Below are 19007 nucleotides of genomic sequence, written 5' to 3'. Positions count from 1 at the left end.
CCTGGCAGGTAGAAAATTCTTTGTGAGTTGTGGTAATCACATCTCAAAGACATATGATATTCTATATGGGGTTCCACAAGGCTCTATCCTGGGTCCGCTGCTCTTCTCAATCTACATGCTTCCGTTAGGTCAGATTATCTCAGGTTACAACGTGAGCTACCACAGCTATGCTGATGACACTCAGATGTACTTATCAGTAGCACCTGATGACTCCGACTCTTTTGATACACTAACACAATGTCTTACTGGTATTTCTGAATGGATGAATAGTAATTTTCTCAAACTAAATAAAGAGAAAACTGAAATTTTAGTAATTGGCAATAATGGATTCAATGAGGTTATCAGAAATAAACTTGATGCATTAGGATTAAAAGTTAAGACGGAAGTAAAAAATTTAGGGGTAACTGTTGACTGTAATCTGAATTTTAAATTGCATATTCATCAGACCACTAGGACAGCATTTTTTCACTTAAGAAACATAGCAAAAGTTAGACCTCTTATATCATTGAAAGATGCTGAGAAATTAATTCACGCTTTTGTTTTCAGTCGACTAGATTACTGTAACGCACTCCTCTCAGGACTACCCAAAAAAGACATAAATCATTTGCAACGAGTGCAGAATGCAGCTGCTAGAATCCTAACTAGGAAAAAAATCTGAACACATTTCTCCAGTTTTGATGTCACTACACTGGTTGCCTGTGTCATTCAGGATTGACTTTAAAATACTGCTTATGGTTTATAAAGCCTTAAATAATCGTGCTCTATCTTATATATTGGAATGCCTGACACGTTATATTCCAAATTGTAACCTTAGATCTTCACATGAGTGTCTCCTTATAATTCCAAAAGCTAAACTTAAAAGAAGTGGTGAGGCGGCCTTCTGCTGTTATGCACCTAAAATCTGGAATAGCCTGCCAATAGGAATTCACCAGGCTAATACAGTAGAGCACTTTAAAACACTGCTGAAAACACATTACTTTAACATGGCCTTTTTATAACTTCACTTTAACTTAATACTGATACTCTGTATGTTCAATTCTTCATAATAACTATTCACAGTGGCTCCAAAATCCATACTGACCCCTACTCTCTCTTCTGTTTCTTTTTCCGGTTTCTTTGTGGTGGCCTGCGCCACCACCACCTACTCAAAGCATCATGATGCTCCAACATTGATGGACTGAAAGCCAGAAGTCTACGTGACCATCATCATCAGGTCCTTCGATGAAAACGCTAAATACAAAGAGGACTGTTTGATTTATGTTAGGTAGATTGCCCAGAGGGGACTGGGCGGTCTCGTGGTCTGGAACCCCTACAGATTTTATTTTTTTCTCCAGTCCTTGGAGTTTTTTTTTTTTTTTTCTGTCCACCCTGGCCATCGGACCTTACTTATTCTTATTCTTACTTATGTTAATTAATGTTGACTTATGTTTATTTTTTATTGTGTTTTCTATTTTTCTATTCAATTTGTAAAGCACTTTGAGCTACATTTTTTTGTATGAAAATGTGCTATATAAATAAATGTTGATTGATTGATTGATTGATAAAGTGAACAGTCATCCTGAGCTACAGCAGCACCAGCGCCCCAATGCGTCCTGATCTTGTCATACTACTGGCTCCTCAGACTCTTTCTCCCCTAGGCTGTGACTAACCTACATCCTGTACTTTGATCTCCACACTAATGGACAACAAGGGAAGCTGCAGCTGATGTGACCTTTATGTAGACACCAACAGATACGACGGGAGACCCAAAAATAACGAGAATTTAAAAAAAAATCATATATTTCTCAGAACATTTCCAAAATTTAATCACCCTTAAAATACTCTCCCTGAGACACAATACAGTTGTCCCACCACGTTTTCCATTGTTCAAAACTGTTCTGAAAATCTTGCAAAATGATAGCCTTCAGTGCTCCTGTCATTTGCTTCTTGACCTCCTCTACATCCTGGAAATGCTTTCCTTCATGGTCCCTCTTCATTCTTAGAAATAAGAAAAAATGACAGGGTGCAAGGTCTGGGAAGAAGGTGGGGGAGCAGGTGGGGTTGAGCGGGTATGGAAACTGTTGTCATCCAGTTTTTCATGAGAAACTGCCACACTCCGAATACTGTGTAGGTTGGAACGTTACTGAGATGCAGAAGCCACTCACCTGATCACAATTTGGGTCATTTTCTCCACACTGCATCACGCAATTTCTGAAGCACTTTAGGGTTAAAACCCTTGCCTGACTCAAAGCTTCTTATTTGGAAGCGTCTAGAAGCATTATGACAGCTTCTGTTGCTGTTCACCCCAAAAGGAAACAGAACTTGATGCAAACACTTTATTCTTTCAAGTCTGCCATCACAAAATCGACAAAGAGGCTCAAGAAAAAAAAAAATTACACTGACCTTACAGACCTTTCCCCAAGGACGCCAATTGGCCAAATGATGCAGAGGGAAGTCAAGTACACACTCCTAGCTGGTAAACGTCGAAACTAACGCCCCTTCAGCCTCCAGAAAAAAAATCTCGTTATGTTTGGGTCCCTCTTTGTATGAAGCTTGGAGGGATTTCAAGGCAGGTATAAAAGGTGTTTGTTGATCTTCTTCTCTATTCCATCTACCACTGTAGTTGGAACATCATACACTGTCAGGAGCCACATAATTCTACTTACTCACATATTTATAGATAGAAATCTGTATTGATAAAGTCATAGACTGACAAGTCTGACCTTTCAGTAAAGTTCAGTTTTCCTCAAAAAATCCTCTGCTTGCTTCTCAGTTTGTCATCCAAGAAGGTCTTATAGGTTATTTCCCTAGCCAGTTGATAGGGTGTCCCTTAATAGCTGGAATATCTTCACCCTGTGGCTGCGGGTTGAACTTGGTGGTAATTACACTCTTTCTGATCACTAGACTTCTTGACTTTGTAGACTTGAATCTCATCCAGGTCCATAAAACTATGTGGTCCAATGATGATAGGGTTACCTGTACATGAGTGGTGGTAGTTACAGTGATGTAATATACGAAGCCTCTGATGGCCAACAGGTGGCTCCAAAATACCACTGTCCATGAGATTATTTGAAGCTGCTATAGTATGGACATTGGTGTGCATTCTCACAGATGCCTACAGTTTTGTGATAATTTGCTTGGTCACCATGTGCTTGAGTTGATAGACGTAAAATCTGGGGCACTTTGGGGATCTGGGGATAGAAATGTAACAAGCCATACAAGCTGGTGTTAATTGGACAGTGAATATGTGTGGCTTGCATTTGATATTACAGCTACCTCCCAGTTCATTACATCATACAAACAGATGTATTACTCATATGATGCATTTACTCATACAGTACCGCCATCTAGTGTTGGTCTACAAACACACTAATAACTCACTGCAGTTCATCAGCATGGCTCTGAATTTAAATTTACAACTTGGAGAATTTTCTGCCATAAGGTTACACCCTCTGAATCATAGATAGATAGATAGATAGATAGATAGATAGATAGATAGATAGATAGATAGATAGATACTTTATTAATCCCAAGGGGAAATTCACATAATCCAGCAGCAGCATACTGATACAAAAAACAATATTAAATTAAAGAGTAACAAAAATGCAGGTATAACAGACAATATCTTTGAATAATGTTAACGTTTATCCCCGCCGGGTGGAACTGAAGAGTCGTATAGTGTGGGGGAGGAACGATCTCCTCAGTCTGTCAGTGGAGCAGGACAGTGATAGCAGTCTGTCGCTGAAGCTCTGTCTGGAGGTGATACTGTTCAGTGGATGCAGTGGATTCTCCATTATTGACAGGAGCCTGCTCAGCGCCCATCGCTCTGCCACAGATGTCAAACTGTCCAGCTCTGTGCCTACAATAGAGCCTGCCTTCCTCACAAGTTTGTGCAGGTGTGAGGTGTCCTTCTTCTTTATGCTGCCTCCCCAGCACACTACCACATAGAATAGGGCACAGCATCTTATTGCAGATGTTGAAGGACGCCCACCTTCTAAGAAAGTATAGTCGGCTCTGACCTTTCTTATACAGAGCATCAGTATTGGCAGCCCAGTCCAATTTATCATCAGGCTGCACTCCCAGGTATTTATAGGTCTGTACCCTCTGCACACAATCTCCTCTGATGATCACGGGGTCCATGAGGGGCCTGGGCCTCCTGAAATCCACCACCAGTTCCTTGGTTTTCCTGGTGTTCAGGTGTAAGTGGTTTGAGTCGCACTATTTAACAAAGTCCTTGATTAGCTTCCTATTCTCCTCCTCCTGCCCACTCCTGATGCAGCCCATGATAGCAGTGTCGTCTGCGAACTTTGAATGTGGCAGGACTCTGAGTTGTATTGGAAGTCCGATGTATATAGGCTGAACAGGACTGGAGAAAGTACAGTCCCCTGTGGCGCTACTGTGTTGCTGACCACAATGTCAGACTTGCAGTTCCCGAGATGCACGTTCTGAGGTCTGTCTGTTAGATAGTTCACGATCCATGCTACCAGATATGAATCTACTCCCATCTCTGTCAGCTTTTCCCTAAGGTGCAGAGGTTTGGATGGTGTTGAAGGCGCTAGAGAAGTCCAAAAACATAGATGCTTGGTACTTTAGGGTTGGCAAATCTAATTCTTGCTCTACCTGCTTTGCATCACCTCTGTATGCAGGGCTGTTCTTAGGCATAGGCAAAGTAGGCAACCGCCTAGGGCCCCCACTGCCAAAGGGCTCGGCCCACCTTTTTTTTTAGCCCTAACCAAATCCAACTTACAGGTCCATATTTCAGAAGTACAAATTTTTGGTGGGAGAATTACCAGTATGGTTACATGAGAACCGAGAGGAAACAGTGACGACAGGCAGCATCGACGGTGACGGTGGGGCCTGGGGTAGTGGGTGGGGCCCCAATGGGAGGGCAGATCATGCTCCTAACCTGCCAGGGCATCTGCACATCAGATTGAACATAATGGCTTAGCATTAATACCAGTTGAGCATAAAGTCATCGACTGTCTCGATTATTCACACTTAGTGACACTTTATTATTATTTATTATTAATCAAAGACATTGCAAAAATGAAAGTACGCAAGGTATTTTTACATTAAAGGTTTGATTTACATGTTACATTAGCTTTAGTCAGTAGACTCCTTTGACATGTTCCTCTCAAATCTGGTATATATAAAATACAGTATAATCATAAAATGATAAGCTTTACCTCACTAATTGTTATGCATTTATACAGATAAAATAATTATTATGCTTTCATATGGATAAAATAATTATCATATATTCATACGGATAGAAACAGCAAGGCCCCAACAGGTACCTTTGCCTAGGGCCCCCAAAATACTAAGAACGTCCCTGTCTGTATGTTTTTTGCATAAACAGTCTTCTTCTTCTTTCTGCTTCTCCTTTTAGGGGTTGCCACAGTGGATCATCTTCTTCCATATCTTTCTGTCTTCTGCATCTTGTTCTCTTACACTCATCAACTGCATGTCCTCTCTCACCACATCCATAAACCTTTGCTTAGGCCTTCCTATTTTCCTCTTCCCTGGCAGCTCTGTCCTTAGCATCCTGCTCCCAATATACCCAGCATCTCTCCTCTGCACATATCCAAACCAACGCAATCTCGCCTCTCTGACTTTGTCTCCCAACCATCCAACTTAAGCTGACCCTCTAATTTACTAATTTCTAATCCTGTCCATCCTCGTCACACTCAATGCAAATCTTAGCATCTTTAAGTCTGCCACCTCCAGTTCTGTCTCCTGCTTTCTGGTCAGTGCCACCGTCTCCAGCCCATATAACACAGCTGGGTATTATTAGTAAAATAAGATTCAATAAATCATTGTTCAAAATCGCACACATTAGCACCATCAAATATAGTTTATTAAAATAAGCCTTTTGTCGGCATGGCTTTGACAAAAATAATTCCAAGCATCCTGTGTGAAGAAAAGTCATTTTTCTAATAGCTTCTGTTTTATCTGTGAAAAGCACATTTACGTCATTACGACCTTACTTCTGTGCTGAACTAACCCATGAAACACATGGACTGATGTTCCAGAGAAGACAAGAGAGACTTTTATGAAGACGCGTTGGCACATAATTTCATTTTAATTTTATTTATGCCTAGGTGGCACCCCGAGCACCTGACTTTGTCCCGTGTCCTCATTCTCCCAGCTACAACGTACACAGTAATTACATCATCATATCTGCAGTGTACGTCTGTGTGATTACTGTGAAAATACTGTATAACTTATGTAAGGCGTTAGGTGACGACTCATTTCTTATTCCTGTTCTGTACTTGATTGTCTACTTACCTGTACAGTACAAGTATTTGATGTACACACTAACTATACATTAATAATGACAAAATACACATAATATTAGTAATAACTGAGTAACTACAGAGTAAGTGCACATGAGACACTTACTGTCAAGGGTTAAATTTATAAAGAAGTAACGATGGGAAGCAAACACAGGTAAGGTGTCTAGAAAGACATAAAGCAGAAGAATGAACTAAAGCTAAATAAAACATTAGAGCTTGGCTTGAGAAAATGTTTGTTTTATTTAACACTGCATTGAATGTTCACAAAGAAGATCTTTAGATATTCTTGATATGCAGTCTTAAGGAATCTCCCTCCCTCTGTGTGTCTGTCACCATTAGAAATGAATAACGTCAAGTCATGATTAAAGTTTATTTGTGTCCCTGCCCATATCGAACTGGCTCGGTGAGGAACTAAAGCACTTGAAGCACAAACTGGGTGTGGAAGCGGACCATCATATGTGATATTCTCCACTGTTTGTTGCTTTATATCTTCAGAACTTTAGAAGTTTTTTGCTATAATTTTCAGATATGTTTTGGCTTAAAGTACTTGGAATAATCTGTGGGTTACAAATATCTTTTGCTGGTAAGTTTTAAATTCACTAAGACTTATTTTCACTTGAAATTACTTGCAAGTTTTTATTTTTCATTATTTATTACAGTGTCAAGATGTTAACTGGCATCTTATTTTTGTTAAATATCCTCAATGCAAGAAAAAGTTTAGGAACAATTTGAAAATTTTCAAATTCCTGCATTGTTTGCTGCTAAAATGTGATTTAGTATTCATCTACAGTAAGTAATAATAATAGTTAAAGAAAGCCTATTCAGGCAAAGTGACGTAACTTTATTAAACATACTGTTTAAAGTACAGGGTGGGCCATTTATATGGATACACCTTAATAAAATGGGAATGGTTGGTGATATTAACTTCCTGTTTGTGGCACATTAGTATATGTGAGGGGGAAAACTTTTTAAGATGGGTGGTGACCATGGTGGCCATTTTGAAGTCGGCCATTTTGGATCCAACTTTTGTTTTTTCAATAGGAAGAGGGTCATGTGACACATCAGAATTATTGGGAATTTCACAAGAAACATAGTGGTGTGCTTGGTTTTAACGTACCTTTATTCTTTCATGAGTTATTTACAAGTTTCTGACCACTTATAAAATGTGTTCAATGTGCTGCCCATTGTGTTGGATTGTCAATGCAACCCTCTTCTCCCACTCATCACACACTGATAGCAACACTGCAGGAGAAATGCTAGCACTGGCTTCCAGTATCCGTAGTTTCAGGTGCTGCACATCTCGTATCTTCATAGCATAGACAATTGCCTTCAGATGACCCCAAAGATAAAAGTCTAAGGGGGTCAGATCAGGAGGCCTTGGGGGCCATTCAACTGGCCCACGAAGACCAATCCACTTTCCAGGAAACTGTTCATCTAGGAATGCTCGGACCTGACACCCATAATGTGGTGGTGCACCATCTTGCTGGAAAAACTCAGGGAACGTGCCAGCTTCAGTGCATAAAGAGGGAAACACATGTAGCAATTTCGCATATCCAGTGGCCTTGAGGTTTCTATTGATGAAGAATGGCCCCATTATCTTTGTACCCTATATACCACACCATACCATCAATTTTTTTGTTCCAACAGTCTTGGAGGGATCTATCCAATGTGTGTTAGTGTCAGACCAATAGCGGTGGTTTTGTTTGTTAACTTCACCATTCACATAAAAGTTTGCCTCATCACTGAACAAAATCTTCTGCGTAAACTGAGGGTCCTGTTCCAATTTTTGTTTTGCCCATTCTGCAAATTCAGTGCGCCGATCTGGGTCATCCTCGTTGAGATGCTGCAGTAGCTGGAGTTTGTAAGGGTGCCATTTGTGAGTAGCTAATATCCGCCGAGGGATGTTTGACTAATGCCACTCTCCAGTGACATGCGGCGAGTGCTACGCTGTGGGCTCTTGCTGAATGAAGCTAGGACAGCCACTGATGTTTCTTCATTAGTGACAGTTTTCATGCGTCCACATTTTGGCAAATCCAACACTGAACCAGTTTCACGAAACTTAGCAAGCAGTTTGCTAACTGTAGCATGGGAGATGGGTGGTCTCGTAGGGTGTCTTGCATTGAAATCTGCTGCAATGACCCGGTTACTGCGTTCACCAGACATCAACACAATTTCTATCCGCTCCTCACGTGTTAACCTCTGCGACATGTCAATAGCTGTAAACAAAGAGAAACTTGTAAATAACTCATGAAAGAATAAAGTTATGTTAAAACCAAGCACACCATTGTTTTTCTTGTAAAATTCCCAATAACTTTGATATGTCACATGACCCTCTTCCTATTGAAAAAACAAAAGTTGGATCCAAAATGGCCGACTTCAAAATGGCCACCATGGTCACCACCCATCTTGAAAAGTTTTCCCCCTCACATATACTAATGTGCCACAAACAGGAAGTTAATATCACCAACCATTCCCATTTTATTAAGGTGTATCTATATAAATGGCCCACCCTGGTACTCCTTTCTTTTCACTCAATATACTTGTTTAGAACTGTGTTTTCTGTTCTTAGTCCTATTAAAACAAAACAATAAATCTTTGCAAATACAAAAAACTTTGAGACTGTCTTTAATTTAATTTAAAAAAGCCAAATATTGAAAACCTATTGAGTAAAGTGCAAGCACAAGGCTCCTATTGAATATTTTATGATTCTCATCATTGAATTGTATGATTATACAGTATTTAACCAAAAGCATATAATTAATATGTATGTAACCAATAAATTGTATGTATAATTTATTTTTTCATTGGTATTGCCTCACAGTTTCTTTGTCATCTGGCAACTAATTGAAAACCTTTGTTACTGAATATAGGCTGTGAATGCTAGAGGGCGTCTTTGACATCCAAACCCCAAACAGGATCACAAAAAATAGTCTTGGGTTAAAATTAAAGGGGATTTATTACAAAAATGTCTACCTCTTTCTCTCTTCTTCTCTCCTCTCTCTACTGCACTGCTCTCCTCCAGTCAAGTTTTTATTGAGGACCCAGAAGTACTTTCAGTGCCAGGGCTTTTGCTTGTTTGGAAGTTCACAATAGCAGGGAGTGTAACTCCCCGCAGCACCCTCTTTACACACCCACGGACTACAATTCCCAACATACCCTACTGGTTTCTGACCAGGCACTGATATCCAGGGCTGCTTCTATCTAGTGTCCTTGGGGAATAAACAGAACCCAATGACAGTCCTTTCCTGTCCTTCCCCTTTATCCCAGTCAGGGAACTTACTCCAAATATATCCAGCCTGGACACCAGTCCATCTGCCTGGGCTTCCCATCCACGTAAGGACTCTCTCCCTCCTTGTTCTGAGATGTCCATCCATCCTCCTGGGGAGTCTTGATTGGGTTCAGCACCTCAGTTTCCATTCTTAACCTTACATATTTAAACACTTTTGCACTAAGCGGTTTTTGGAATAATTGCACCTAAATTATTCAACCAAAAATAAATGGCTATTACTCTTTCATTGTAATAAAGGAGCAGCAAATGGCTTAGAGATTGTCAAGTATACCACTTCAGATATTTTTAAAGAAAGTTTTCATATGGTTAAAAACATTTGTTCACACCAGTATCAACTAAAAAAGTATTACAGTTGTAGTTAAATATATTTTGTTATTTTATAGTAAAGCTAGGGGGCATTGCCCCCTGTTCACTTCGCTCGCCAACCCCCCTGCCTGCGCTACGTGTCAGCAACTTTGCATCTCTGCTGGTTACGTATGTGGATTACACTTTGACCAAACAACAAATCTTTTAATTCTCATGGATAGGCCTCTTTATTGATCTTTACTATCAATTTTTTGAGACTTTTGAATTTTAGTACTTTCATAATCTCTAACCTGCTCTGCATTTATGTTTCATGTTGCGTTAGAGGTACTGGTTGCATTATATGTTTTCGGTCTTTTTTGCTTTGAAATTCACACTCAAATACTTTTTAAACTTACACTTTTACTATAGCACTTCAGTAAAAACAATAGTTGGAATTACCTCTTCGTCAATATCGCATTGAATTTTGATGCCGTGTTTGGAATTACATCGTGACAACACAACATATAACTGCCCGTGAGTGAATATCATTTCTCTCTCTCTACATGAACTGTGTCTGACAAAAGAATTCACATGAATGAGAAATGATTGAACCGTGCGCGTGGTTGTAAATGTTTTAGATGTGGGCAGGACTTTTCCAAATCTCTTTGCATACAGTCTTGTCTTGCGGGTCTTAAAATTATGTCTGAGAAAGTCACATCTCATCCCAGGATAAAAAGTATTGCTTCGTCCCAGGATTTTTTTATTATAATAGAGAGAAATGTACTTACTGAATAAAAACCACAGTGAAGCAGTAAGTAATTTGTAACTATGTATTTATAATTTTGTACTCATCCCAACTTTTACTTTCAAATTATTTTTCATACCAGTCCTTGAAACAATTTTGTTTACCATTAGACACAGAGGAACCTTACATTTTGTACACTAGATTGGGTTTTTTGTGCTGCAGTTCACACATCTTCTGTTTTTTGTTACAGTTGCCCTACAGAAGTTCAATGTGTTATTTATTTCTTGTTTGTTGTTGTTGCCTTTTTCTTGCATTTCACATCTGGAATAAACTAAGTACATATATACTGTGGCCTTCAGAGGGTGCTCCTTCTGTCCAGACCCAACACTGACAGACGCAGGACATAAGTTCTACACACATGCTTTTTATTCTTCCCCATTTCCCTCTAGTAAACACAGTTCCAAACATAATACTTTCTTTTCTTTTCTTTCCTCTGTTTCTGTCCAATCCCCCTCCACTCCTCCTGGCAAGCTTAGTCTCCCTTCCTCCTGAATATGGCTCTCAGAGTAGTGGTAGCTGGATCCTTTTATAGGGTTCCCAGAAGTGCTCCAGGTGTTCCACAATCTCCTTCCGGCCACATGTATGGGTGTGGTGGCAGCCCTGCAGACGACGGCTCAGCCACTCTCCATGTGCCCCCTGGCGGGGGCCATGAGCCACAACAGGGCTGAGCTTCCATGCTCCAAACCCATGGCACTGTAGCAAGCCGGCTGCACTCTGTCATCCCGGGGGAAGTGTTGCCCCGTGCAAGCTCCTTCTCTTGGCCCTTCTGTTATGGAGACATTCTGGTTTGATAAGATTCCTGGCCATCTGTTACACTGCCCCTTCCTCAGCTGAGCCAAGTGGGGTTAAGTGTTCAGTCCTGAGGGTTGTCTTCCTCCAGGAGAGTCCATGGTTGACCAGTCCCTACCTTTGCCGTGAAAAACAGAAACAACAGACTGGCCAGTGCCAGTATTGTCTCCTGTGTTCCCTGTACGTCTCCAGCCATGACCCGGTTAGCGGTGTTCGTAGCACAACTGGATGTCCTGCTCTGCTCTATACCCAGCCAAGCTCAGCTTATCCCTCTGCTTGACTCACATACTACAGTGTCAGGGGACCTGCTCTTTTTCTTACGTGTCCCTTTTTTTTTTCTCTGGGGTGCAGTGAGAGTTTGGATCTCCCATAAAGCACTGTCTGCACCCCTTTTGTTTTCTGTGTGCTGATCGCTGGTTTGGCAGGGGCTAATTAACCTTAGCAGTCTCCCCGCACAAGCATCTTCCTAGGGGCAATCTCCTGGTCGCATTTCAAGGTGTGGTGGCAGCCCTTTAGAGGAACCCTTCAGCCACTCTCCATGAACCCCCTAGTGCTCCAAACCTGTGGCACTGTAGCAAGCCGTGGTGGTTGTTTATCTTTGCATTACAGAGGTGTCCTGGCCGGGTATGAACCCCATTACAATACATTTTCACACCAGCTTTTTCCAGTGCTGGGTTACGTGAGTGAGGACAATGCCTTTCTTGACAGCCCTGAGTGCAGAGCTACTCATACAGACACATACATCTAAGCCAGTATTTGTCAGGCACTTTAGAGTCTCAGGAGGCTGTCGCCAGCTTGCGAGCATATGAGTCTTGTTTATGGTCTAATCTGAATCCCAACTTTAACCTGCAATGCCACTGTGTGGGTCGATACAGCCTCGTGAGGCTTTTTATCCTGTTTCTAACCACATTTCCCTTCAGCCACTCTGACCCTGTGGCCACTGTTTAATATTATTTCCCTTTTGTAATTTTGCTTGTTTTTCTTTTCCCATGGGGTAGCATTAGTAAGGGAACGGGGGTAAAGCCAGCATGATTAGAAACAGGATTGAAAATACTGTATGGCACTGTCTATCCGTTAGTGACACAGAGACGTGATCTGCATGATACAGCAATATTCATTCTTCCTTGTGTGAAAGTTCGAGAAACACGAGTACAGCATTTCAATTACTTATGTGTATATTAAGAAGTTAACAAAAGTTTTTTGATGTACTCTAAGTTGACATTGAAAGAGAGCTGCTCAGAAACCTAACATAAGGAGAATGTGCAGCAGACAGCCTCTGTGTATGCTAATTGAACCCATGACACTTAAACTTTAAAACTGTATGCAGCGATGACTCAAAGCCATACTAAGTAGTACTTACAAATAAAATGTAGCCTTGAGTCCTTCATTAAACAAGTTCTCAATAAAGTCAAATCTAACTCAAGTTTTCTGTGTAACGATGCTATCCAATGGTAATGAGTATTTCACTGCATTTGGCTTGATGTAGGTGGGATATTTGATAAAAGTAGAGGAACTCAGCTGGGGTAACCCCTTGTGGTATACGTGTGCAAACTGCATATTTTAATAATGAAAGAGAGCAGACAACATAAAATCTTATGATTTTATTTTGAAAGAAGACACATTTGGCTATGTAGAAATACAATTATTTCTTCTGAATGACTTGTGTGTTTACTGCATCGTACACAAACAACTTTGAAATATGGTGGTGTTCTGCCAATGAGACACATCGTACATAAGTGGTTAATTCAAAAGCTCCTTCACCAAGGGCCCCTAGAAACTGAAGACTGATATTCCTTAGTTATTGCCACTAAATAACCAATGCTCTGTTATTCTTTACTGTGGGGCTCTTCATTGGAGACAACCTTCTTCAGTCTGCTAACCCTTCTGGAAATAAAGTGACAATCCACCCACATCAGGTGCCCTGTATCTACTTTATTACTTAATTAGCTCACAATGTCCAAACAATGCATAATTATACTATATGTTTTAAAACAAAACAGTATTTATTAAAATAGAGTATTAATAATAAAATATAAATGAACACAGAAAGTCTTATATAAAGTCCTAATAAAAATATGTCCTTCTTTCAAGTCAAAAAGCTTCACTACTTCAAATAATAAACATTACTTTATGAAGGCATATGAAAGCTGAAGAGCAGCACCAAATGAAGCATCTCTATGAGGAGTTTGTCTTTCAAGCAGCTTGTCTTGATTTAGAAGGCAGGCTCATGCATTTATGGGGTCTCTGAAGTCCAGATTGATGGTGTCTCTCTGATTGAATACAGTCCCTTACCTCTCTCTTGGCTATCATTTCCTTTTGCTAAATTCTCCACTTGGGGATCTGGACCTCGAGAATTTACTCACAAATAGTTGGCTAGTCACTCTCATGATACACACCATAGCTTTAAAAGCTTTACTCATGAAAGCATGAGCAAAACATCAAGAGTGTTTATGTATATGTCCTCCGATTCCCAAAAATAGCTACTCTGTTCGGGCTTTTGAGTTACTCTAACCTTATCACCATTATAACTTATAATGCACACTGAGACAAAATACATAGGATTGTAAATCAAAACATGAAACACAGTCTCAGCCATTGCTCTATGTATGACGTGTGTGAGAAAATATTTAACTGTGCAGAAAAAAGTTCACAGGCCATGCACAACTCACCTCAATCCACGTGACTGTCATTGCTTTTAAAATTGGTCCTGCAGTTTCAAAATGATGGTTGTCCACTTAATAACATTTTAGAAACCAGAGAAGCTCTTTTGTATTTTCCCTATAATTTTCTTGAAAAAGTAAAGAGACTCATGAATCCTATTAGAGGAAGCTTAATTAATCAAAGTGAAATCAAACACATTTGAATATCACGAATAAGATAAGATAAAACACTATATAAGTAATAATTATTTGCTAATTTTCAATTAATGTTTCAATTTAAAGTATAGCATATCAAGATCTGCTATATTCTGCAAAATAATTCTGAAAGTTATTCATTAAATCTACAGCTGGTCTCAGTGTATCTCTCCTCCAGAAACCAATGCCTAAAGAAACCGTTGAGATCACTTGTAAAGTCAATGGATTCTACCCTAAAGCTATTGACGTACAGTGGTTCAAAGGTGAAACACAACCTGTACCAGCAAAGAGTGGACAACTTCTACTGAATGGTGATAACACCTACAAGATCAGCAAGGTTGTGTATGTGAGTAATACAGATTATGAAGAAGCTGACTACTACTGCCACGTAGGACATTCCAGCCTGCCAAGAAAACTCATTGTGCCCTTGAATAAAAAAGGTAGGAGTTTTAAAAAGATCATGTGAAATATTAGGAATGTTTATTCTGTATAAATGATCTGTATGTTATTATCAGTTCATAAAATTGTTACATGTTAGAGAGAAATTAATGTTCAAAAAGAATTAATTCTTAATATGATTTAAAATACTGAATAAAAATGGTTAGGCTAAAACAAAAGAAAGGTATGAGAGCCATACTGTGCTTCCGAGTGCTCTGATTTATTAATTTTATTGTAATTTTTGACCCCAGCAAAGAAAATTCCAAACATTTGAAAGTCTTTCTTATTTTCCTTTCCTAAAAATGTATTGAGTAGCTGGGTGTAAAGCTCAAATATGAATTTTGGAATAGTTTAAAGTTCACATCTCCAACAGTTCGACCACAATAATTGACTGCTGGTTGACACACTCACGCAGATGTTAAAAATGACGTCTGTTAGCAACTGGATGCTGTTTAGAGTCTTTGCTGGACTACCTTCTCCATGGAGTTTGTTATTTTAGGGAATGGATGCCAGAAAACTGAGCTGTGTGTGTAAATCCTTTAGCTGTTGTTCAGCTGAGCATACTGCTCATATTCTGATAGGCTTTTGTGTACAATTACCATTTATAAGAAAACTGATGGTTGGAATTTTTGGAACAGATTATTTTCTTAAATAATACGTTTGTCTGTCCAGGATTTAAATTCACCTGCAGCTTGCAAACCGTTTGACCTATTTACCTGTAATTTGGTACATATATACTACGGACGCCTACTATCCGCTTTTGGGGTGATGATTTTTATTACTCTTTTTATTTTTATTTTATTGCACAATCAACTCTTAGCAGTGGGTGGCAATGTGCCACGCATGTATGGGCCGTTCTCATCGCTACCACTTTTGCTGTCACTTCCCCTACCTCTTCATATCTTAAATCATTCTTGAGGCAGATTGAACACTAATGTGCCAGCTTAAGTGAAAAATAAATTAAAATGTACAAAGTAATAGCAACGCAAAAACTGACTAAATCTGAGTTAATCTGAAAAGATGGCAACAGAAAAAGAGAAGAAGTGGACCGCTAGGATGGAGAAAAGAAGAGCTGCTCATGAAGCAGCAAGCACATCAACCTCTGAGCAAACGAATAATAAACTTACAGAGAAAAAGTTTGAAAACTATAAGTCAAGTGTATTCACTGCACGCTTTCGTGCATTCCGCCATTACTGGTGAAATATATTTAGTGTTTATGAACTTCAAAGAAAGTTTTATTTTTTCATGTAAACGTCTGCTTTAATATCTTAAAGCCCCTGTCTGCATACATTTTGTACTTTCTCTTTGTGGGTTTCACTGGTGCTCCAGTCTTTACCCATATCTATGTGAGTTGGTCCCTTAAAAATATGTTATTTTAAGTGGCATCAAAATGCTAGCCTTTAATTAATACTTTAACTAATTTGAATTCTTGAAACAAATCGCTGTGCAGGCACAACATGAACAGCTTTGAAGAAAGTCTTAGCAACAAGGGCAACATTCTCGTCTGATGCTCATGTTTTGTTTCCCCAGCGGGCCCACATGGCCTGGTTAGGAAAAAAGGGGTCCGAAGGCTGCATGGCTGAGTGGCTTCCAACAAAACAGCACTGGAATTGTTAAAGCATTGTGACATGTAGGACTAGCAGCAGGGTGTGGTAGCTGCACCCTTTCTGTCATCTTATTCAAATATTATTTACATTTCCTTAATACGCGATACAATTCCAGATGCAACTCTTCTACTTTATCTGTCTGCAGCCAGAAATTAACTCTCTCTCGTATAAAATATAGATTTTTAAATGTTATGACTGTTTGAAATGTATCCCGTTCCCTAGCACAGGTTCACCCACTTCAGTTATAGAGGAACTCTCTTTTATACAGCATTCTAATGCTAAAGAAACATCAAGTTGTTGGCAGTTGTCAGTTCAGCAGCAGCTGTACCAAGTAAAGGACATATCATACGTTGCTACGAGTCCTTAAAGCCAGCGTCACTCCCCTGATGTCCTGTTCTCTTTGTCTCTGACCCAGTCCCAGCCTCTGCTGTGTCTCTCCTAAGCCCTCACAAGGAAGACATCTACAGATTCTTTTACACTCAATAATTGGAGTTCCTATAATGGAGACAATTAGGAATTTGTCCTCTTTGCTGTGAATTTGAATTACTGAATAAAGTCTGAGTACTGTTCCTGCCAGTGCTGAAATAAATGTTCTCTTTGCTCAGTCCTCTCCTGCCTGTCTTTTGTGCAATTCAGGAGCCTGGACGTGACAATGTGTAAATTTATTTTGCTTTTCTCAATATGTAAATATATGTACAGTAATATTGACAGAATTAAACATACACCTGCTTAATAATTTATAACTATAAATCAGAGTGACATACTCATTTTTGATTCTACGTGCGGTATACTACACCATCATAGGAGAGTGATATTTGCTTGTGCCTAATGCTATTGTGAAAGAGCTGCTGACTGTTTCTGATCGTATCAAAGAATTTTTTTGGACTGATGGGTATTATTTTATTACTAGGCATGTGTTTTTGCAAAAGTAAAATGCCTTAGCACTGGAATAGTGATAAAAATCAGTAAATGTCAAATGTTACTTTCCTCACAGTTCATTTGTGTAATGCACAGGGGCTTTAAAGCAGTGATTCTAAATCTTTATTCTGAGAGTTTCCACCCCCAAGAATTGAAAACTTTTCAAAGTGCTATATTTTTTTTTTAGTTTTAAAATGTTTAAGTATTGAACTCTTGTTAAGTAAATCCAAATATGGTATTTCGTTATTAGCCAAAAAATGTTGCATTTGGAGAATTTGATATGATATTACACATAGCTTTTTCAGGTGTGTCTTTTAATTTTTTCTTATGTGCAGCTAATTTTTTAATGAATAATGTTTTTAATGTATAAACAACAGTGTGATTTGATATGGAATAAAAATGATAAAGCCTACAATTTCCATATATTTATTAAAAAAATATGTATAGTTCAGAGCTTTAATTTCATTTCAGTGTATGATTTATGATAACCCTGGACTACCCGATGTATCTTACCTCATTCTTATACTCAATGCATTCACTTGCAAACTCTGTTTATTAACTGAAAAATAAGCACTGCTTAATGCCAAGACCAAGAATATAAACATTATTAAGTCATTACCAAATAAATTGGTGAATACCAGGATAATTCTGGATATTTATTTACACAAACTTTTCAAGGCTGCTTTTCAAACAGAACATTTTTCAAATCACATATGTCAGAAAATTGCTTTTACTGATTTAGTGACGTTAACTGGTTCATAGGTGTGATACTGGATGGAATAATTAAATTAACTCAGATTTCAAATGTCACAAACTGCTGATACTTGCATTTTCACAAATCTCACCCTACTTAACTTAGATTTGTTTTAAACTTTATGGCAACATTTTTGAAGAAAATGTATTATTATCATTAAGTCAAACTTGTCACTTTAAGTTTAGCATTATTTCAGTATTCCTCTAAAAAACTTTTTATTGTTGTTTTCAAGTTGCCACACATAACAGATCGAATTTCTTATAACGCCTGCATTTTTCCAAATGCCTCTTCATTTGACAACAATAATTATTCAAAACTGGAAGCTGTGTCCCACTTTCTCCTATTCCATTCAAACATTTGTTGTTTGTGCTTTCATTACATTTGATGTATTTTAGTTATTATAGCACTGAACATTAGTCTGATTGCAAAAACACCACAAAATGATATAAATGCACTGTTCTCTGATTTGATTTCAGCAGTTAAGTACAAATTGAACCTCAGGTCACGAACGTCTCGGACCACGCATAAATCGGGTTACAACCAAAAGTTCGCCAAACTTTTGTATCTGTTCATGACCACACACTCGGGTGACGAACAAGTCAGCTTCCCTTTCAGTTTGTGGCGATGATTTCCGACATGTTCAGTCTCTCCGTTTGCATTCCTGTGGAAAGAGAGAGACAGAGAGAGAGAGAGAGAGAGATGAGAGGGAGGGAGGGCTGGCTGGCCGCATAAGGCCAAGAAGGCAGTTAAAGAATGCACCGGACTTGTTTTAAAGAGACTGATTCCAGAATTGTTTTAACCTCGTTGTATTTAATGAAGACTTTTTTCTATTGGATTTTAGTCTCCACTTCACTTCTGTTTACAGCAATCAGTTCGTAGTGTGTGTTTTATCTTGGTAGAGTAATTGATAAATTGTTCTACTTTCCCCTATTGTATTATTAATATGTAGCCTTAGAATGCCTAATCTCACAGACTTACCACTGTATATAACT

General features: G+C 39.0%; 1 protein-coding gene across 2 annotated transcripts in view; it reads left to right on the top strand.

Annotated features, from left to right (window-relative positions):
- The first annotated feature begins 6689 nt into the window (after positions 1-6689).
- LOC120539127 (zinc-alpha-2-glycoprotein-like) overlaps positions 6690-19007 on the top strand; it is a 61016-nt gene continuing 48698 nt past the window's right edge. The window contains exons 1-2 of one of the 2 annotated variants that reach the window (XM_039768921.1): positions 6690-6858; positions 14451-14738. In XM_039768921.1, coding sequence (XP_039624855.1) covers positions 6804-6858; positions 14451-14738 — 343 coding nt within the window. In that variant the 5' untranslated portion in view covers positions 6690-6803. The remainder of the gene's footprint in view (positions 6859-14450; positions 14739-19007) is intronic. The other variant, XM_039768920.1, reaches the window with a different exon arrangement.

The sequence above is a fragment of the Polypterus senegalus genome, chromosome 11, assembly GCF_016835505.1.
Source record: "Polypterus senegalus isolate Bchr_013 chromosome 11, ASM1683550v1, whole genome shotgun sequence".
Taxonomy (NCBI): Eukaryota; Metazoa; Chordata; class Cladistia; order Polypteriformes; family Polypteridae; genus Polypterus; species Polypterus senegalus.
This window is presented reverse-complemented; position numbering and strand designations above follow the sequence as displayed.